Raw genomic sequence first — 23,060 nt, 5'->3', positions numbered from 1 at the left:
CTAAGGGCAACATCTCCACTTCTAAAAACCAGCACTTTAGTAATTCTACCCCAAGTGTTTAGCAAACGCCAGTTGCTAATAGCATAGTGATTCTATATCTAGATTAATTGTGGTGGTAGGTATGTGATTGGGTATTAGGATGTGATGGCCTAAAGAAATCGCACTGCCTGTGGGTATATTTAGGAGGAGCTTGAATTTTCAGTGCAGGATGCTTTTCATGTATGTTTCTGGTGTTGACTGTGTATATACTTATTCATTTACATAATTGTTTTACATACATTTGAATGCACTTTGAATTAATACAAAAGGGAAATTCAATTCTCGTCAATGTCTATGAAGTGCTGGTACCTCATGGATCCACACATCATCAATTTTCCCATGCTTACCATAGAAGAGAGCAGGAAAATGAGCAATGATGGGCTTCTTAACTCTCAAGGGGCAGGGACAAACGTAGGATTTCTAGGTGGTGGGGTTGCCAAATTCTTGATTATAAAGCGAGTGTGGCCAGTCCACTTAGAGGGCATAATTGGCACATAAGCTATAGTGTAGTGTATGCAATACTTCAGACATATACAGGGCCAGTGATAACTGTAATCCGCTAGATGTGACAGTAGGGTCATCCCGTCTGAGTTGAAGGTTCTTGTTACAAGTGTGGTCACTATCCATAATCCAAAATATTTACTTTTGTATAGATAATTGCTTAAGAATCCGGGTGTAGGTAAGATTGTTCTATTTTTTTTTTTTTAAGGTTTTAGGACAGGCTGTACTAAAGGAAAAATGCAGTAAAAACCCTGTTTTCGGTGTTTTTACCGCATTTCCATATGTACTAAGGCCCGGCCGCACTTTTATTGGTGCAGAGGGTAACGCCAGAAAAACCTGGCGTTACCTTATAGAAGCCTATGGGCTCCTTACCGCACCCTGCTCCCGACAGTTTGCGGTGACTTAGTACATCCCGGCTTTAGGGCCTGATTCAGAGCCAGACGCTATTTGCGCTCGCTCGTTCAGAAAAAGGGGCCGGATATTTAAATTGAGCGCTCGCTCTTTACGGTCTGTTGATGCCTCTATGTCTGAGCGAGCGAACGAAACATGCGCTCGCTATTTTGTAAAGACGCCCCCTGGCCGCTCGCATCCTATGTCATCTCCGCTATTTATTAGATTAATCGAGTACATTGAAAGGCGTCTGAACTGCTCGTAGTGCTTGTGGTAGGATTTTCCTACCGCAATCATGCGAACAGTTCAGGCTAAGAGACAACCAAGTGACGTGGCCGATGACGCTGCTTTGTTAATTATGCACACGCTTAAAACGCCCGTTTTGACTGTTTGGCACGCTTGCGTTCGTATCACCACTCCCCGTTTTCAAGCACCTTCCCCTGTTACCACCCACAAACGCCTCATCCTGTCACTCAAATTAGCAGGTACTCGCTATTTTGCAAGCGCTCGTTTTCCGACCGCACTGACTGGTTGGCGCATGCGCATTACGACCCATACGCATGCGCAGTTGTGCGAACATCGCTCGGAGCGAACGAGCGGCTGCTTATGAGCGGCTCTGAATCAGGCCCTTAGTCCTCTATCCATTTTGACATGTAGCAAAGGCATTTACACCCTAAAACTTAACTGGAAGCCATTTCCAGAATTAATATTCTCTCAGTAAGAGTAAGTTAATTATTATTATTACTGATTTATTATACAGACATGTTTGAGAGGTGACTCCTCCTTTCCTATATTTTTGGACTACTTAGCAGTAATCATACTATATTTGGCCAATACGGGTACAATTATTAGCTGTTTTTACTTACTTTTCACAGCTATTCTGCAAAAATCCTTTCAGAGCAGCGCTTGCGTCACCAGACTGGCCCTGCAAAATTCGCGTCTGCATTATTTTTTGCTAACCGAAAATAATCTTCTCCCCAATCCTCTCTTGCACGTGTTCTTACATCAGTTCTGGCATGGTGCGTGCTAAACTTATTTATTTTTTTATTTTACATAATGCATATACAGCCATGGCCAAAAGTTTTGAGAATGACACAAGTATTGGTTTTCACAAAGTTTGCTGCTTCTGTGTTTTTAGACCTTTTTGTCGGATGTTACTATGGTATATTGAAGCAAAATTACAAGCATTTCATAAGTGTCAAAGGCATTTATTGACAGTTACATTAAGTTTATGCAAAGAGACCAATATTTGCAGTGTTGACCCTTCTTTTTCAAGACCTCTGCAATTAACCTTGGCATGCTGTCAATCAACTTCTGGGCCACATACTGACGGCCACCCATTCTTGCCTAATCAATGCTTGGAGTTTGTCAGAACTTGTGGGTTTTTGTTTGCCCACCCGCCTTTTGAGTATATACCACAAGTTCTCAATGGGATTAAGGTCTGGGGAGTTTCCTGGCCATGGACCCAAAATTTCAATGTTTTGTTCCCCGAGCCACTTCGTTATCACTTTTGCCTTATGGCAAGGTGCTCCACCATGCTGGAAAAGGCATTGGGCCTGATTCAGAGCTGAACGCTCTGACCAGAGCGCTCGCTCTGAATCAGGGCTCTCCTACCTTTTTTTGGAGCGTCCTCATGGACGCTCGCATAGCTATGGATTACCACCCACAGCTATAGCGAGCGTCCATGATGATGGTCTTGACCATCGCGACCATCGGGCTTGTGACGGAGACCCTGCGGTAGGTTCTCGCTGCCGCAAGCCCTGGAGTGATTTTGGCTCTATCAGAGCCAAAATCACTCCCACTGACATCACTAGTGATGTCAGTGGGGCTGGCTTCAGACGGTAGGCGTTCCCATGGGAACGCCTCCGTCTGGCAGGCACGCCCACCAAAGGGGGCGTGCTGCCAATCAACGTCGACAGCACGCCCCCTTTGGTGCGAGACCCGGAGCGATGGTGAGCCCGTCTCTCGCCGGGTCTCGCGCATGCGTATGACGGAGCTCCCTCCGTCATGCGCAGTGGGGAACATCGACCCGCTTGTGAGCGGGTCTGAATGACCCCCATTGTTCGTAAGCAAACTGTTCTTGGATGGTTGGGAGAAGTTGCTCTTGGAGGATGTTTTTGTACCATTCTTTATTCACAGCTGTGTTCTTAGGCAAAATTATGAGTGATCCCACTCCCTTGGCTGAGAAGCAACCACTCACATGAATGGTCTCAGGATGGTTAAGGTGCACACGGTACGATATCTATGAACAGTATGGATATCGTTCAACGATATATTCATTTTTATGCAGTGAACGATCAATGATGCGCAATCCCGCATGAACGATGATAGCTATGATCGTCCATCCATGCAGGCCAACGTGCACGATATTGTCAACTTTGCCTGTTCAGAGATGTGGCAGGATGACTTCACTGAAAGATATCTTTCAATTATCTCAAGATATCTTTAGCTCCGTACACACGGAGCGATCAGATCTGGTTGTCTGGTCGTCCTGCATATGCTGGATGTTCGATATCGAACATCCAGCACATGCACCAAACCCCAAACGACTATAACGAGGGTCCCAATAGTAACTAGGCTAACCTGGTCAATATCGACCAGGTTGGCCTGCATGGACGGGCGATGGTCGATATAGACCATCCACGCACCCGTGCATCAACCATCGTTTGGGGGTTGGAAGGGCCCAAAAACAGGACGATATGATCGATGTTCTTATCGTCCTGTTATATCTGACCGTGTGTACGCACCTTTTGAAAGATATCTTTCAAGTCGTTTGTGGTACAGATCGTACCGTGTAACAATCAAACGACTCTTCACACTGGTTTTCTCAGTCAGATGGCTTCTTTACTTATCACAAATGTTACAGCACACTTGTATACATTAGGTGGGTTCCTGACACGAGGTATACCCCTCCAGCCCTTACTATTGTCTGACTGCTAGTCAGTTTGAAGCTCCGCCCAGCGGATCCCACAAACCTTCCACAAATCTTTTATTCTTCACACGCTCTAGAGCAATCACACCCATTACGGGCCTAACTGTGTGGAGTTTGTATATTCTCCCTGTGCTTGTGTGGGTTTCCTCCGGTTTCTTCCCACACTTCAAAAATATACTGGTAGGTTAATTGGCTCCCAACAAAATTAACGTGCGTGTGTGTGCATTTGATGGGGAATATAGATTGTAAGCTCCACTGGGCAGGGATTGATGTGAATGGCCAAATATTCTCTGTAAAACACTGAGGAATATGTGTGCGCTATATAAATAACTGGTAATAAATAAATGTAGTACAGCTGTATATGAAACCTTTCCTGTAGAAGAGAGCAGAATCCTTAACCCTGTCTACCTCTTGTCCTAGGGAGCGAGTCCTGTTCTGGACATCAGAACGTGGCAAAGTACCCTCTTTATATATTGTGTATTAGTGTGTATACTAAGGTCAACACATACGATATCGGGGCAGACAATGTCGTGCAGCACTCCTGATTTTGAAAGCACCCTGTGCAATAATCAGACTAGGCAGCTTAGAATTGACTGTCTTGGCCCCACTACTGTGCAGTTGTACTCAGCTTTAAATGGACAATGAAGTGATATTTAAGAATAGGCTGGTGTAGAAGGTGAGCAAACCAGGTACTGTAATAATGTTATGCAAAGCTTGCTTTAGTTTACTTAACATTAATTTTGAATGTGGAAAGGAAACTGTAATTAAGTTACAGACCATCTGATTAGTAATGCACTAATTCACGCTATTCTAAACTTTCATTATTCTTTGCATCACTGTCTGTTCATAGAAAGAAACTTGTCAGGGGATCCAGTAAAAGCTTCCTGTTGTTGAGATCAAAATCATTCATTTAAAAAGTGCATTGCCACTTATCTCTTGCTTTCTGCTGCCCCCCCCCCCCCCCCCTCCCCCTCCCCATGCTTGGGATTGCATGCTACTTGTAGAAATAATTCCTTTTAATGATTGTATTTGGAATTTTATATTAATGATGAAAACATTTTAGTGGTATTGGCTGCTTACAATTTTCTCCACAAATGCCATGCCAGTGATGCCTAGTGAATTTCCATGTAATCCTCCTAGCTGTGCTAATGAACACTAATTTGCTTAGTTGAAGTTGATATCGGATATTCCGGCCTTGTATAAAGCTATTGTACTGTAAATCTATCAGCTTTATCTTCATGAACAGATCATTGTTTGTTTAAATGACTTTGCTCATGTTTAGAAAACCAACACAGAAAGTTTATGGATTCTATTTTCTAGTGTTCTCTCTTTTGTGATATATTGTCTTAAGACTTTCTGACTGTCGGTTATAGCTACCCCTGCTGCTCTTATTTAAACCCTCAACTACCAGGTGTGAAGGGTGTCACTCTGCAATACTAGCCATTAACTGATTGTGTGCTGCTGGTTATTACTAGGGTAAACAGGAGCCTGAGGCCCCTGTGCTGGTTACTTGCAGATCCTGTTCAACGGGCTTGTCCTCTCAGGATTTCGTGCTGGATAGTGTGTGTTATTTGTTATGTACCACCTTCCCAGTCCACCGTACCAGCCACTGTCCAGGAACCACCTTGGCTGTCCTCCTTATTCCAGGTTATGACGCAGCTAGTGGACCACTTATCAGCCTCCATGCTGCCACCCACCATGTGGTACCCACAGCTATTACAGCGTTCCAATGCGGTATCCATTATGCATCCTCCTTGGATATTTATGCCCACTCAGTTCAGAATATGGCTCAAACATCTGCAGTCTATCAGCAAAAGGCTGGACAGACTTTTAGCCACCAAAGCACATAGACGGACTGTATCATCCTCTCAGTCCACCCAGCTTTCGATTCTGAAGCATCATCTGAGGAGGCAGATGATGTACATGGTTCTCTCCCCGGGTCGCACTTGGGCAAGGAGAACCGTAATTCAACAGTGGATGTCTCTTCTTTAGTGAGGGCGGTTAAACCGATCCTGAATATAGGGCAGTGATTCCCAACCGCAGTCCTCAAGGCACACTAACAGTCCTGGTTTTAGTGATATCCAGGTTTGAGCACAGATGGTTAAATCAAAATAACTGAGGTACTGATCAAGTCACCTGTGCTCCAGTATGGCTATCCTCAAAACCTGGACTGTTAGTGTGCCTTGAGGACCGTGGTTGGGAACCCCTGATATAGGGTGATGAAACTGCCCCTAAACCGAAAACCCTGATTTTTAAATGTCAAAAGGTGGTTAAAGCTGAATTTTCTCAATCGGAACAGCTCACTGAGCTCACGGGGGAAGCTTTGAGTACTCCTGCCAAACTGTTCCAGGTGCCAAAAAGTCTAGTGTCTTTTTACCCTCTTCCCTACTAGTGACTGTACTGTACTAAGTGGAAAGTCCCTCCTAATATTGATTCTCATGTGGCACGCTTAGTCAGAAGTTCTACGCTGCCTACCTTAAGGATGCCATGGATAGAAAGCTGTATCAAGGCAGTCTAATCTCGCTCTCTGGCGCTATCACTAGGCCAGCTATGGCTGTGGCCTGGGTGGCTAAGGCTATCGAAGGATGGGCAGAGGCACTGGAAGAGAGAGAGTCTGCCATCAGACACTACCAGGGAACAACTGGCCTACATCTCCCATATTCAGGAAGTGGCCTCTTATTTGGGAGAAGCTGCATTGGATACTGGACTTCTTGCCTCTAAGGCATCTGTGACCTCTGCAGTCACACGGGTGCTTTGGCTACGGGCCAGGAAGGCGGACACGAGATCCAAGAAGGCACTCGAATCCTTACCCTTCTCTGGAGACTGTTGTTCGACGCAGAGATGGACAAAATTGTGGCTACCGTGGCAGCCTCAAAATCTGCTTTTCTGCAGTAAGCAGCTGCCACTAAGCCCTAGGCAGTTATCTTCTCTGTCCTTTTGCCCCCATGGTAAGGCCAGAGGACAGTCCTTTTCCAGGCAGTCTAGTTCTCAAAAGACCACTAAGCCGCGATCCAAACAGTCTTGGTCGGCCAGACATCCAGCTTCCAAGTCTGACGACAAACCCTCCGCCTGATGGGATGGGCTTTCTCCTGGGGGATCCCAGGGTGGGAGGTTGACTTCTTAGTTTTTCTGACTCTTGGCATCAAACAACAGACGCCTGGGTCCGAGAAGTGGTCTCTCAGGGGTACGCCCTAACTTTCCTGAGGTGCTCTCTTCAGCAATTTTTCTGTACAGGTCCCCTATCAGACCCTATCAAGGCCCTGACTCCCTCCAGGAGGCCATTCACTGCCTGCTGCGTTCAGCTCAGAGAGGAACTTTTTTTTTTATTCCACTCTTTGATTCAGAAGTCGAATGGGTCTCATCAGCCTGTTCTGAATCAAATTCGAGTGCCCAAGTTCCGCATGGAAACTCTGCAATCAATTGTCCTGGCATTGGAGCCTGGGGATTTCATGGTTTCTCTGGACATTCAGGATGCATACCTGCATGTACCTGTTAATCCAACCCACCAGTGGTTCCTACGGTTTGCTGTTCTGCAGCAACATTACCAGTTTCGGGAGCTGCCCTTTGGTCTGTCAACAGCCCCTCGGGTCTTTACCAAAAGAATGGCAGTTATGGCGGCCCACCTCAGGTGCCAGGGAGTCAGAATCCTGCCATACCTAGATGACCTCTTAATCTTGGCACATTTACTGGTTGTGTTACATAATCTCCAGTTGACCGTTGACTGCCTGCAAATGCATGGCTGGCTCATCAATTGGAAAAAGTCCTCCCTATCTTTGACACAGCAGATAGTACATCTGGGGCCACTCCTGGATTCTCGAATACAGAGGATCTTTATGCCAGCGGACAATATTTGGACACTACACTTGCGTGTGCGGAACTTGCTCCACAATCGCAGGATATCCATTCACTCAGAAATGCAGGTCCTGGGATACATGGTATCCACCTTTAGTGTTCACTCTAGCTCCAGCGGCAGGCAGGGCGCCAGAGCTAGAGAGGGCAACCTTATGCGTGCGCCCCGAAAAGGGGGCGTGGTCATGAAAAGGGGGCGTGTCTATAAGACTCGTCCCCTTTTCGTCATACTTGGGGGCGTGCCCGGCGCTTACGGACATGCCGGGCAGCCCCCAAGTGCTGCAGAAAGGGAGAATAGATGCCGGGGGCATGCGCCCGGCATCTATTCTCCGGCGGTGACCGGGACACCGCATGTTTCTCCACCCGTGGGACACTGCGTCCTGCGGGTGAGAACGGCACCCGCAGGCTGTGAGGGCAGGGCGCTTTTTGCCATCCTCCTGGAGGGCAGGGTGCTTTTTGCCCTCCAGAAGGAGGGCAGGGCGCCGCGCCCTGCTAAAACAGCCTAGCGGGAACGCTACACCTTTGATATGGTGGAATACACCCAGTTCCACTCCAGGCCCTTAAACAACTGATTCTCTCCAGATAGAATGGGCAGTATCATCTGATCCGTTCCCAGACAATCCTCTTCTCTCCGGAATTTAGGCTTTCCCTCTCATGGTTGCTACAGATGTCCCATCTGGACAAGGGTTGCCCCTTCTGGATTCCAAATTAGGAACTTCTAACTACAGATGCAAGCCTTTCGCAGATGGGGCGCCGTAATCATTCATAATATCTCTCAGGGACGGTGGACAACTCAGGAAAGTCGCCTGCCCATAAATATTCTGGAGCTGTTAACAATGTACAGAGCGCTCACTCTGGCACAAGATCTCCTTCGGGGCAGGCCGGTACAAATCCAGTCAGACAACGCGACTGCGGTAACCTACCTCAACCATCAGGGAGGCACGCAAAGTCAGGCAGCCATGTGGGAGGTAGCACACATCCTGGTCTGGGCCGAATGTCATCTCCCGGCAATCTCGGCAGTGTTCATCCCCAGAGTCCTTAAACTGGAAAGCGGACCTAAACCGTCAGGATATACTTGACGGAGAGTGGGCTCTCCACCCGGATGTCTTTCAACTCCTGGTCGACAAATCGGGCCTGCCAGATGGCCTCACGTCACAACCAAAAGGTCCAGGACCAGAGACAGCTCAGCCGTCTTTGTGGATGCCCTGGCAGTGAGGTGGGACTTCATTCTCATATACCTCTTTCCTCCCAAGGGTTCTCCGAAAGTTCAAGCAAGATGGCGGCACTGTGATACTAATAGACTCAGCCTGGCCCAGGCGACATTGGTTCACCGACCTACGGAGTCTCTCCATAGACTCTCTACTGCAGGATCTACTAGCACAGGGTCCTTGCTTGTAACTGGACCTACCTTGTCTGTCTTTGATGGCATGGCTCTTGAGTCATCCCTCTTAAGAGCCAAGGGTTTCTCTCGCTCTGAGGTCCAACCTGCCTCAGCCTGTATCTATTACAGAGTTTGGCACTCTTACTGCCAATGGTGCTTCCCCAGAGGCTATGACCCTACAGTTTTTAGGGTCTCCCAGGTGCTTGCCTTTCTCCAGGCTGGTTTAGACCTTGGTCTCTGCCTAGCCTCCCTTAGATTTTAAGTTTCTGCTCTGTCAAACTGGTTCCAGTGAAGGATCGTTTCCCTGCCTGATGTTAGAACATTCTTTCAGGGTGTCCTCCACCTTCAGCCTCCTTTCTGTCCCTCCGGTGGCTCCGTGGGATTTGTCCTTGGTTCTCTGGGCTCTACAGGCTTCTTCTTTTCAACCCCTGGACTCAGTAGACCTTAAGTGGCTGACACAGAAGATGCCATTTGGCAGTGCTCTCCTGTCGCTCCCATTCTTTCTTTCATCCGGGCAGAGCTGTCCTCCGTACCAGGGCTGGGTGCTATCCCGGTTCCATTTGAATGAAAAGATTGGGGTTCCGGCCTTCCAGTCCTCTGTTCTCACTGCAGATGAAGCCTCCTTGGATGTGGTTTGTGCTCTTTGGATCTACGTGGATGGCATCAACTCCTTTAGGAAATCAGATTCTCTTTTTGTTGTATGGCTTGCACAAGTGAGGCTGGCCAGCTAATAAACAGACTCTGGCTCGATGGCTCCGCATGACAATCTCTCAGGCCTACACGCAAGCTAACCTTCCTGTTCCAAACAACAGGGTTACAGCACATTCTACTAAGTCTGTGGGACCTTTGTGGGCGGTTCGATGAGGTGCTTCTGCTGACCAATTCTGCAAGGCTGCCTTTGATGCCTTTGCCTCTCAGGATGCTTCCTTTGGGCATCGGATTCTCCTTTCTGCTCAGGAGCGGCCCCACCCTATGGGGAAACTGCTATGGGACATCCCCATGGTATCCCTGTGCATCCCATATGGACCCTGAAGAGGAAATTAAGAGTTATGGTAGACTTAACTCTATTTCTTCGAAGTCCATAGGATCCACAGGGCGCCCACCCTGACGTACTTGGCCTTTATTAGGTATTTTTTTTCTCTTGATTCCTTAATCTTCTGGGACAGTGTTTCTTGAGTGTAATGTTCTTCCTTCTCTTTCCTGCTCCTGCCTTAGGCTTGTTTACAAAACTGTCTGCCTGTGGCTGGGGGCCAGGTATATGTGGAGGAGGACCAGTGCGTCCTGGGAGCTAAAGTTTTGACTGTTTGGTGCCCGGGTCTCTCCAACCATACACCCCATGGTATCCCTGTGGATCCTATGGACTTCTAAGAAATAGTTAACAAAGGTAAGTCCACCGTAACTCTTAATATTAATCAAGTGCGGAACCTTGAATGATATCCTCAGTGCCTCCATTTCTGCTAGTGTGCTAAAAAGTATTGGATGATATCAGTTGATCAAGGCCATTTTACAAGGCCATATTTATATGGTGGTTTTCCTTTATACAGTATTATTCCCCATATACAGCTCTGTATATTTTCATGCTGTATTTAAAAACAAATAACAAAAAAACATTTTCCTGAAATATAGTTGTCATGCTTACTAATAGCAAAGTGGTTATTATTTTTTTTCCCCTGACTTTATATTTTATCCCCCTTTGCACAATTACTGAATACAATGTAACACCAGGCAGTCTAGTTTGTTGTGTTTGGAGCTAATAATCCACAGTCATTAGTTTCATTGATTGACTGGTGAACTGTGCTGATGTCGGTGTAATTCATAAATCAGCATTTGCTACACTGTGACTCATTTTACATTTCGATTGGAGCTTCTGTATCTTAATAGAAAAAAAGGATTAAACTGATTTTTGTTACGTCATTTGTCCTATTCACATCGCCCACACTAAATGTGTTGTTGTCATGAGAATCCTCCATGGTCAGTTGTCTGACCGTTATTTGTGAAATAATGTTCCCATGCAGAATAAATAACACCAGTGTATGTAGCACTGACAAGGATTCAATTTATTATTATTTTTAACTAATGTGTGTGTGTATATGTGTACCTTATATTGTTTGACACCACTTTGTTGGTACAACAAAGTGGTGTCAAACAATATAAGGTACAGGTTCCTGGTTTATATACTCTCTGTAAGGGATGCAGCAATAAATATATACAATCTGTAATGAATGAAACTTTCTCTTTTTATTTACAGTGCATCCGGAAAGTATTCACAGCGCTTCACTTTTTCCACATTTTGTTATGTTACAGCCTCATTCCAAAATGGAATAAATTATTTTTTGTTCTCAAAATTCTACCAACAATACCCCATAATGACAATGTGTAAAAGTTTTTTTGAGATTTTTGCAAATTTAATTATAAAAAAAAAACAAAACTAAAAAATCAGATGTACATAAGTATTCACAGCCTTTGCCATGAAGCTCAAAATTGAGCTCAGGTGCATCCTGTTTCCACTAATCATCCTTGAGATGTTCCTACAGCTTAATTGGAGTCTACTTGTGGTAAATTCAGTTGATTGGACATAATTTTGAAAAGCATACACCTGTCTATATAAGGTCCCATGACAGTTCATGTCAGAGCACAAACCAAGCATGAAGTCCAAGGAATTGTCTGTAGACCTCTGAGACAGGATTGTCTTGAGCCACAAATCTGGGGAAGGGTACAGTAAAATATCTGCTGCTTTGAAGCTCCCAATGAGCACAGTGGCCTCCATCATCCGTAAATGGAAGAAGTTCAGAACCACCAGGACTCTTCCTAGAGTTGGCCGGCCGTCTAAACTGAGTGATCAGGGGAGAAGGGAGGTGACCAAGAACCCGAATGGTCACTGTGTCAGAGCTACAGCATTCCTCTGTGGAGAGAGGAGAACCTTCCAGAAGGACAACCATCTCTGCAGCAATCCACCAATCAGACCTGTATGGTAGAGTGGCTAGACGGAAGCCACTCCTTAGTAAAAAGCACATGGCAGCCCACCTGGAGTTTGCCAAAATGCACCTGAAGGACTCTCTGATCATGAGAAACAAAATTCTCTGGTCTGAGGAGACAAAGATTGAACTTTTTGGTGTGAATGCCAGGCTTTATGTTTGGAGGAAACCAGGCACCGCTCATCACCTGGCCAATACCATCCCTACAGTGAAGCATGGTGGTAGCAATATCATGCTGTGGGGATGTTTTTCAGCGGCAGGAACTGGGAGACTAGTCAGAATAGAGGGAAAGATGAATGCAGCAATGTACAGAGACATCCTGGATGAAAACCTGCTCCAGAGCGCTCTTGACCTCAGACTGGGGCGACGGTTCATCTTTCAGCAGGACAACAACCCTAAACAGACAGCCAAGATATCACAGGAGTGGCTTCAGGACAATTAGGGGAATGTCCTTGAGTGGCCCAGACTTGAATCCGATTGAACATCCAACCTGATGGAGCTTGAGAGGTGCTGTAAAGAGAAGTGGGCGAAACTGCCCAAAGATAGGTGTGCCAAGCTTGTGGCTTCATATTCAAAAAGACTTGAGGCTGCAATTGCTGCCAAAGGTGCATCAACAAAGTATTGAGCAAAGGCTGTGAATACTTATGTACATGTGATTTCTTATTTATTAAATTTGCAAAAATCTCAAAAAAAATTTCTACACACTGTCATTATGGGGTATTGTGTGTAGAATTTTGATGACAAACATGAAATTATTCCATTTCGGAATACGGCTGTAACATAACAAAATGTGGAAAAAGTGTAGCACGGTGAATACTTTCCGGATGCATTGTATGTGTAAGATGAGGCAAACAACTATAGAACGTAGGATTATGCAATGACAATATATAATTGCTTTACAATTCGTCTACAAGTGAGACACACTTTGAACAAAACTATTTCTTTATTATGCTAGAACGCAGCATTGACCAAAGCCTCAGGACTTGGTAGGATCACTGGATTTTCAAGTGTTAGTGCATTGAACACATCACATCAGAAAATTGCCTTGCAATTACCTATTAAATGTGCAATGCACATCAATACCACAAAACAAGTATGCAAACAACTCAGTTAACTCATACTTTCCATCCCTTAAATAACTCTTAATTTCCCCAAAAATTAATTACCAGTTTATGCTAGCAGAATTATTTTTAACTTTAAAAGTCAGCGCTGTGCTTTCCGTCGGTGCACTAATCGTTGCCCAGGTTACTTGAATTTAAGTATGCTGAGGTTTCCACTATTTCGTTGCTATCCTTTGAAAAATACAAGATAAGGGAGCGCAAATAGAATTCTTAAACATTTAATACGAAAATTAAAAATTAGTTAAATGAAATTAAAATTACGGTGAATACACATATAATACACAGTAGTATTGAAACAGATCTCGCATTAACCTCAAATGATTAGGGTTAATAGTGCTGTAAATACATAAATAGCAATATCAGTCTGTGCTGGAAAGGTTCTCCCCCATCTGAGTATCGGATTCCCTCCACACGCAAACCCTTTAGAGCGGCATTCCGGACACTGCCCTCTGCACGCAATAGAACGAGACCGGGAGGAGTATCGATGAGATGTTTACAGACTGGTCACCAATGCCGAAAATCAGCTAAGTACCATTGATTTTATAAGTGACGGTCACCACTCTTTTCTGGGTAAACCCCAGCTATTAATCAGTTCCTTCTGGACATTATTCACGACCACCTAAGTGCAGGAAAATCAATAAGGATAGCACTTGTTTATGGATTGAACTTCCCAACCTTGTCTGCTGATTAAGTACATTTGGATACCGAACTATCCTCATTTCAAAGTGACTGATCATAACACATATCATTTAGGATATCAGCAACAGTGTACATCAATCTTGCAATGTTGCTAGTTATGTTTTTACAGCACTATTAATTGCTATGTCTCTGATCTCAGTAACCCTAATCATTTGAGGTTAATGCGAGATCTGTTTCAATCCTACTGTGTATTATGTGTAGTCAACGTATTTTTTATTTCATTTAACTAATTTTTAATTTTCGTATTAAATGTTTAAGAATTCTGTTTGCACTCCCTTCTCTTGTATTTTTCCTTTTCCAACCAGGGGTTACCCCTTTTGGTGAGCTGTATTTAGACTTCGTCATTTATTCCACAGCGCCCTTTAAATCATTTATTTTTTGTAATAGTTTTTGCTATCCTTTTGAGGCTGGAATTTATCATTTTACACCAGTCTATAGCTGCACTCCGTTTTAGTTGCAGTTTGTTTTTATTGGAGTCTCCTACTTATACTGTCAACTGGCTGACTTGTTACAACTTAAACTGCAACAGTAACAAATTAGTAGCTCTCTCGAGGGAATAACAATTTAGCAGTTATGTAGCAAGGAATTAATATTAATTGTATCTATTTAACTGCAGTCTCTCCTCCCTGCCCTTATTTAGTTAACGCTGGGTCCAGCTGAATTTCTCCCTAATAACCATCACTCCTGCAATAGTCAGTCAGAGCTTTGCCTGGAATGTATTCCAGAGGCTTATGAGGTAGTTTAATTAATCCTTCTGCTGCTGTAGGATCCTGTAACTAAAGGTTATATGGTTTTTCCCTAGACAATTCAATAAAGGGGCTGGCCCCTGTCAAGTCAAACCTTTTTTTATAAGTTTTGTGGCTCAGCCTTTATCTGTGACCACCTCAATTGGCTATGTAACTATCCTCTGCAGGTGGGTGATGTAATACAGTCTGACTAGCAGAGCATTCACTTTCAGTCTCTGTCACTATCACTGAAAGTAATTGCTAACTGAGCTGTTGGACAGGGTAAATATAGTAGGTGGTGTAGAGCCTGTCAGAGCTGTTGAGTCTGCCTGCTGGATATCTGTGGGCGTTTTTATGGAGGGTGTCTGGGAGTCTCCTCTTACCACAGGAGATGTCTCCTGTTCCCCTTCTCCTTCTGTTACTGCTGGGCTAACCACCATCTATGTCCGACCTCCTTCGTAAAAACAGCTCTGTCAGGCTCTTGCTTCCAACTGTGGACTCCGCTCAAGTTCACTGTTAACACCTCCGCTTCTGCCGGAGGAATGAGGACACTGTGATATCTCCAGACTTATACCTGGTCTTTCCTCCGCTCTATGCCCACAAGCCGAAAAGTCCACAACTGCTTCAGGAGACTGAGGTAGTGCGAGGTCCCATGCAACAGGAGGGCAGCTCTTTTTATTCCCTCCTCTCTCCGTGTCCCAGATGCTTTCCACCGGGACCGTGAGCTGGAGCATACAACTGTCATTTCCACCCAACTGTCAGTTCTGCCCGCACACCCGCTTCTGAAGTTGTCCTTATTGTCCACTGTCCCCAATGTCAAACAGTGCAGAGCCGCATGCATATACAGTACATTACATCATATTTAGACACTAGGGCATACTAACATAATAGTGGTGCTCCCAGTTTCTGGTGTACTAATGACTTGTCTAGTCATGAGTTATCCACTGCAGAATTGGAAGTCCTCTCTTTAGGGCTTTCATTTGTACCCACTTTTTCACATGACAAATTTACACGGGCGGTGGACCACTATAAACTAAGCCGCAAAATGAGACTAAGGGAATACTTTGGAGATATCAACAACATAGCTCCTGATCAGCTCCTCAAGTCCCCTAGTATCTTTGATCCACAAAGTAGCAATGCCAGTATTAAATTTTTTTGCGTCTAACTGACACGGATACAGTTGTATCCAAGACTAAGTCTAGATATGATAATTTCTAAACCCCAAAGAATGGCACTCAAAACACTTATCCATAATGATGATGATAATGTGATCAGACAGACTGACAAGGGCGGGGCCGTAGTCATGCAAGACTGGGCCTCGTCTGACAAGGAGATAGTACGCCAACTTTCTGATACCAATACGTATACTAAGATGGATTGTAACCCTATGAGTACTGTGAAGCGGAAGGTTGATATGTGTATTGATGTTGCGTGTCAACAAGGATGGCTTGAGGAGAGGGTTGCCATTGAAAATTGAACATCCGGTGTGTCCAATTTTATACACACTACCGAAGATTTATAAACAATTGGCTAACCCTCCCGGGAGACCAATAATCTCTGCCCGCAACTCTACACTTCAACCTTTAGCTCAATTTGTGGATTCTTTCCTACAGCCAGTGGTAACTAGGCTACATAGTTATTTGAAAGATAGTAATAACTTCCTTGAATATCTTAAGACACTTGTTTTGCCCCCTGAACCTGTATGGTTAGCCACACTCAATGTCTCTTCACTCCAAACTGTGATCCCACATGAGGGTGGGTTGCAGGCCATGAGAGTAGCGCTTATTAACAGCAACCACCAGGGGCCACCTATTGAATTCTTACTTGAACTGACTGAGTTAGTACTCACAAACAACTATTTCTTATATGGAGAGAATTACTATATACAAAACAATGGGGTCAAATTTGGTCCCAATATTGTTTTTTTTATAAACTCTTTATTGATTATTTATTTTTAATCTGGTCATGGACGAAAACTCAGTTTGCTGACATGGTAAATTTAATAGGAGAATCTAAATTCTTCAAAGTTTGTACGAGTCAGATTAATGATAAGGAGATAGATAAACTTCTTGGACATTATGGTTTATGTCGATGGGCCTACACTTGGAATGACACTTTTTTGCAAGGACACTGACCGCAACACCTTCCTGCACTCCTGAAGTCATCACCCGAGTCATCTGAAGGAAAATTTACCTATTTCGCAATTTTTGCACATCCTAAGAATTAATTCTTCAATGACCAAGGCTGAAGTACAAATGGCTAATAGATTTATTATCAGAGGATATCAGGCCTCAACTGTACAAAGATGCCTCGCTAAGGCAAGGGCTCGGCACTCACAAACAGGTTTGAGACGAGGATGTAAGATCGATCCATCAAGGATGTTATATTCAAGTACATTTGATGTTGCCTCTAATCGATCATGTCAGACTCTGAACAAACACTGGTCGATCATTTCATCTGAACCTTCACTAAAAAGTCTTGGTCAGGCACCTCCTCTTTGTGCATACAGACGTGGTCCAAACCTCAGATCTTCTGATGCGCCCCACCATGAGGCCTATAGACCGGAGCTCATGGCTCCCTGTAGTGAAAACGGGGTGCTTTAGATGTGCCAATTGCACAACTTGTAGGTCCTTGCTGACTGGTCCAATTTTTGCTCACCCACATAGTGGCAGAAAAATTCGAACAAAACACAAGTTACTTTGCCTTATGAACTTTGTTGTTTATATTCTAATCTGCCCATGTGGATTGTATTATGTGTGGATGACCACAAGATGTTTTAGGGAACGGATGGCAAACCATCGGCCGATGATAAGACTGGCACTTGATACACACAAAACCGATAAACCGGTTGCCCAACATTTTTTTGAGCATGGACATACGGTGGCCAGCCTGAAATGCATGTTAATTGATCACATACCAATACACAAGAGAGGGGGTGATTGTGAAACCGCTTTGCGGAAATGTGAAGCCAGGTGGATTTTTGAACTGGACACTTTCATTCCAAGAGGGCTCAATGAGTCTAATCCGTAAAATATTTTTTTGAAATAGCTGCTCTATATATTGTTTTGATGTAGCAATTTTATATTTTTTCAGTGACCATATTAACTTTGATTTAATAATATACATTTATTTTTTCTTTTTGAGTGACCTGCATTTGTATTTTTAGTTATGTTTATATGTATGCTTTTTCATTTTGTTATTTCTATCTTTACGTTGGTGTTTGTCTTTGCTGCTGCTATATTATCCCACATCTGGCATGATTATATCTTTTTAAGTGTGCCCCGATATGGGAGTATAAGTGTATCTATTATTTGTTGATATTCCTCTGATGCTTGCTATTTCTATGGTTACCTGCCACCACACCTCCGGTTAGTGTTATGTGTTCCACTTGCTGGAACGCATACACTTCCGGACTTTGGTGATTACTACAACATGAATGATGACGCTTGCCGGGTCTTCTGGTTAGCGCCATGTGATCTATTGGACAGGCCACCAGTGCCTCCGTCACTATGGGAGAGGTGGGTGGCAGTGATGAAGTCTTGCGCTAGCGTGCGGTTCATTGAATGACACGCATGCCACTTCCAGTGTCCCGGAGTTGTTTGAGTTTAACTTTCGGGTAACTGCAGCAGTTTCATTACTTTTGTTTATTTCTGTAAATGTACATTTGATTTTAATGTCTGATATTTGGTACTCATGATTCGGGGTGCCTACATGTTATTACATTTAATTGTTCAACATTTCTGTGCTTAATCCGGTGAGAGGAGGATCGGCGGGTGTGTCTTGTCAGTAATTGATAGGGCTATATATGTCAGCTTTTGTGGTGGTGGAGTTGATTCACTCCTGCTGTTTTGTCCTGATGATGGTCCTGTTTGGACCGAAACGTCGACCATGACTTTTTTTTAATCTTCTATCCATGAATGGTGATTAAAACTTTATATTTTATCTACAAAACCTGGTGAGTGCCAAATAAAAAAAAAAATATATATATATATTCTCTCTCTCTCTCTCATATATATATTCTCTCTCTCTCTCATATATATTCTCTCTCTCTCTCTCATATATATATTCTCTCTCTCTCTCATATATATATATATATATATTTTTTTTTTTCTATAATATTATATCTATCTCTCCATCTCATGACCATCAATCCAGCAGGTCTGTGACTGAACCCCCCGCGGGAGGTCCGTGAACCTAACCCCCCCCCCCCCCATCCCTGGCCTAACTCTAACCCGCATACTCACCATCAGGATGCCGACATCGATATCTTGATGTCTTCAGGTTGACTGTATTGGGATTCCGGCATCAGTATACGAACGTCTGGCATCCCGTTCGCCAGCAACCTGACTGCATCCATTTGTATATTGTGTGTTCTAACTTCTGTCATTTATCTCAAAACCTCTATTGATTGCAAAATTTTATTGCAATTATATATTATTAATAATTTGGAGTTGTGCACTTGAGATTTGTCTGTTTCTGTGCCTGCAATTAGTCTCATCAGGTAGCACCTCCCATTATTTATATAGTCAGTTGTGCAGTCCAGAAATCTTTCCCATATACTCCATTTATCTCATCCTGCATGTAAAATACTAAAGCAAATTGAGAAATAAAGAAAATGATTCCGTGAACCAGCAAATAGTCAAAATATAGGTGGGACAATTTGAAATCCTTTAATCATCTTTTACCCATTTTTTAAATCTGGACAAAAGTTACATTTTAGATCTCTTTAATTTTATTGTCTACAGACAAATGTTTCATTTCTTCTTTTATTTAATGGTTTAACATATTTCAGCTTCACTAGAAAATGTAATGCATAAATGTGAAGACCTTACATTAGCTTCTGTTACAACCAGTTATTTCTTGTTTTATGTAAAATTGTACTGTAAAAAAACAAAATCCATATTAATATGCTGGCAGCTAATAAGCTTTTGATACTGTGCCCTGCTTATATTTATGCTTGGTTCCATTTGTAAACCATTCCGTATGGTTTGTACACCCTTATGGTGCATTCCGTATGGTTTGTACACCCTTATGGTGCATTCCGTATGGTTTGTACACCCTTATGGTGCATACACATGGTCAGATTTGCTAGATTAACGATAACCATGAACGACTGAGCGATGAAAGATTGAACGATTTCTGCCTATTAAAATGAATGAAATCGTCCAAATCTTACTGCAAACACAGTGGATGTCAGATATCGTTATCTGACGTGCGGTAACGTGCAACGTTGGTCGATGCATGCCCAGCATGTCAAAGATATGAATAATTGAACGACTTTTACAATCGTTATTGTTCAGATCTTTAACAAAATCTTACCGTGTGTATGCAGCAATAGTCGTGATTTTCAGCTGCTAACTAATGCCTGAATACTCAGTTAGAAATGCATAAATGACGACTTAATGCAGTGGGTAAAATGTAATGATGCAGCACAACCGGTTGTGATGCATTAATGCCAGGTACAGTACAGTAAATTGTATGGGTAAAAGTGCAAGAAAAATTTATTTAATATGCATTGCTATAATGTGTGTAACGCACGCATTGGATTTTTTGTATTTTACCCAGCACACATGTATGTACTATATTTTAGCTACATTAAAATAGTACTATCATGGATCCCCTATATTCCAAAGTAGATGTTGTATAAAACAAACACCTACAACAGAAATAAATACATATATACAAATGGTGGCTAGCAATATTATGGGGCCATATCACACCTTTGTCTGACCCCTGGCCTTCTCCATAGATAAAAAAGTAAAAGGGTATGCTTTATATTGGTGTTTTTAAATTTATATATTCTTGGCCATTGAATCCCATTCTTGGAAGTAAATCAAATTAACTTAAATGTCTCACCCATGAGATTAGCATGGAAGTCTGTGTCTGCCAACCATATACCCAAAGACAAATACTTTTTTGAGAATGAGAAATATCAAGTACCAAGAGCTTGTCCTAGGCTCCATAATGGTTAGAGATTAGTATAATTCTAAGGAGCAGTGTTATGATGTTCCTGCCCAAAAATGTTTTTGGGCAGGAACATCATAACACTGTTAGCAAGTCATCGCCATTTAGGTGTGCTTCATTCTGAATTACAAGTTGGTATATACTATGCTGCATTGCCTTGGGACAGGATTCTAGGGGGTATATTTACTAAAGTGGGTTTTGTTGCCCATAGCAACCAATCAGATTCTAGCTATTATTTTCTAGAAGGTGTTGGATAAATGTTAAGCAGAATCTGGTTGCTATGGGCAACATCTCCACTTCTGAAAACCCTCACTTTAGTAAATATACCCCTAGGACTCTCTGAAGGTGCTTTTCCTTTAATTTCAGGAGAGGGAAAAGACTAAAAAAAAAAGGTCTCCATAGTTTGTTTAATATGAAGGAGCGCTGATAACATCTTTTTGAGAATCCCCCCCACTGCATGTATCGTTTGGTCAGTTTTACTAGCATCACCTTGGCAACCTTTGTTTATATGTGAAAGCCATTCAGTAGCAGAATAGAAAATACTTGAGTGCGAATATTTGAAGAAAAACTACTTGACTCATGCAGTGAAATGATCTCTGCATCTTCTACATTAAATTATTATTTTTTTTTCATGTGTAAATACAATTTCATAGTCTAATGGAACAGCTGTTCAAAATGCATGTAGACTTCAATGTAGCTTTTGTGTGGTAATAAATGTGAAATGCAGTGTAGACCTTATGCATGATTAATGTAGAAATGTTCACACGTAAGCTGTTAGACAATAGATTAATGATTCTAAAGGATGACTAAAGCAAATACATGTAACTTTTTTTTATTATTGTTTGTTTCAGATAAGGAGCAGAAATGTCATCTGACTCAACATCCCCTGTTAGTGGTCCCTCCAGCGATTCTCCGCTATCTCCTCAGTCTCCAAAGACCCTTCATTTACCAGACACTCGTAATACTAAAGATCGTTCTCAATCTCCCATGAGAGGACACCTCATTCCCAGTCCCCTGCCAACTAGACGCACAAGAACATTTTCTGCGTGAGTAGTACATTCATTGTAGGGCCGATTTGGGTCATTCCATGATAACTCATGTTACAAAGTGACATATATGCATGGCAATCAACAGCAAAGGGAATTTATGTGAAATTAATATTATTTATGAAGAAAATAATAAGACTGTTCATGCTTTAAAAAACTGTATACAGGAATTGCTCATTGTTTGCTATTGCACTTGTAATATGAGTTACAAAGGAATAACCTATTTTGAGTTGGGAGTGAAGCAAAATAAAAAAAGCAAGTACCTTTGCACCCGGATAAACCATGCTGCACTGCAAGGGGTGCAAATGCATTTATGTTTTTGCATGCATGGTACATACTGGCTGCTTTTGCATGCAGCTACTTTTATTTTTACACAGACATTTGCAATGGATTTAATATTCAGGAGCCTTCTGATCCTGTCTCTCAGATATGATTGCTGCATGCTTTTAAAATCTATATATCTTGATTACTTGATCATTGTAGGATCATATTGAACACTAGGATGGAACAGGGGGGTGTGTGTAGCGGGATCTTGCATGTTGTTGTAGATGTATATAAAGCCTATGCACAAAGTTCCCAGGATTTTCTTTTATCTGTGTAGTATGCATGTGGCGGTTTTAGTATCTTATTCTCCATATGTCATTCACCCCACACCCAAGCCTACCACTGATAGTGTTTTTTTATTTTTTTCCTTTTCCATCCATCTGGGAGATGCCATTACCTCTGGGTTATGCATAGTGAGCTGTGGAGTCTGGCACTAACTAATTAAGACTTGCTCCCTCTCCCTGTATAACACCTCCCCTTCCACTAGAACCTCAGTCTTGTTTTTAGTGCCTTGAGTAAGGCACTTGCTAGGTCCTAGCTCTTTTTAGTTAGGTTTAATTTCTTTATTTTCCTTTTTTGGTTTGGGTGCTTAGTCCCTGGCAACAGGAGGCAAGCATTAGCAGAGTGGGAGTTAGGTAGAAATAGAAGATTTGTGTGAACCCTGTATCCCACTCTAAAAACTGCCTCTGGGAGAGTCACCAAACTACATAGTCCCTGGGACTCTTTCCATACCAGACACACATCTGAGGGGGCCGCTGGCAAAATGATAAGCTTGATACATTTTCTCAAGAAAAGACCTTGTTGCTGTATAACTGCTTCTGGCATGCTACTTTAGCAGAGTGGCCAGACATGTTGCTACTCACGTGGCAGCGCGGCGTCGGTCCCCCGACAGCCGCTGCATCGAGAGAGATCACAGAACAAGAGCTGGCATTTTGGGACAGGGCGGCTCGTTGGCCACTCTCCCATGACGTGGTGCCGCTGCATGTGCAGGCGCGCCACCTATGACATCACTAAGAGCCAATGTGATGATGTGTGTATATTCAGCTACCTCTTCCCAGGAAGAAGGGGAATTGGATTATGACTGGGAAGACACCTCAAACTGGGAGGAGGACTC

At 43.1% G+C, this 23,060-nt stretch overlaps 1 protein-coding gene across 4 annotated transcripts in view; it reads left to right on the top strand.

Moving 5' to 3' along the window:
- CARHSP1 (calcium regulated heat stable protein 1) overlaps nucleotides 1-23,060 on the top strand; it is a 74,023-nt gene that overhangs the window by 38,829 nt on the left and 12,134 nt on the right. For 3 of the 4 annotated variants that reach the window (XM_088466758.1, XM_088466757.1, XM_088466761.1), the window contains one exon: nucleotides 21,428-21,622. In XM_088466758.1, the coding sequence (XP_088322884.1) occupies nucleotides 21,441-21,622 (182 nt within the window). In that variant the 5' untranslated portion in view covers nucleotides 21,428-21,440. Of the gene's footprint in view, nucleotides 1-10,307; nucleotides 10,477-21,427; nucleotides 21,623-23,060 lie in introns of all 4 variants that reach the window. The other variant, XM_088466760.1, reaches the window with a different exon arrangement.

This window comes from Taudactylus pleione, unplaced genomic scaffold (genome assembly GCF_031769625.1).
Source record: "Taudactylus pleione unplaced genomic scaffold, aTauple2 ptg000066l, whole genome shotgun sequence".
In the NCBI taxonomy this organism is placed as follows: Eukaryota; Metazoa; Chordata; class Amphibia; order Anura; family Myobatrachidae; genus Taudactylus; species Taudactylus pleione.
Note: the sequence above shows the minus strand (reverse complement) of the source record. Positions and strands in the feature narration are given on the sequence as shown.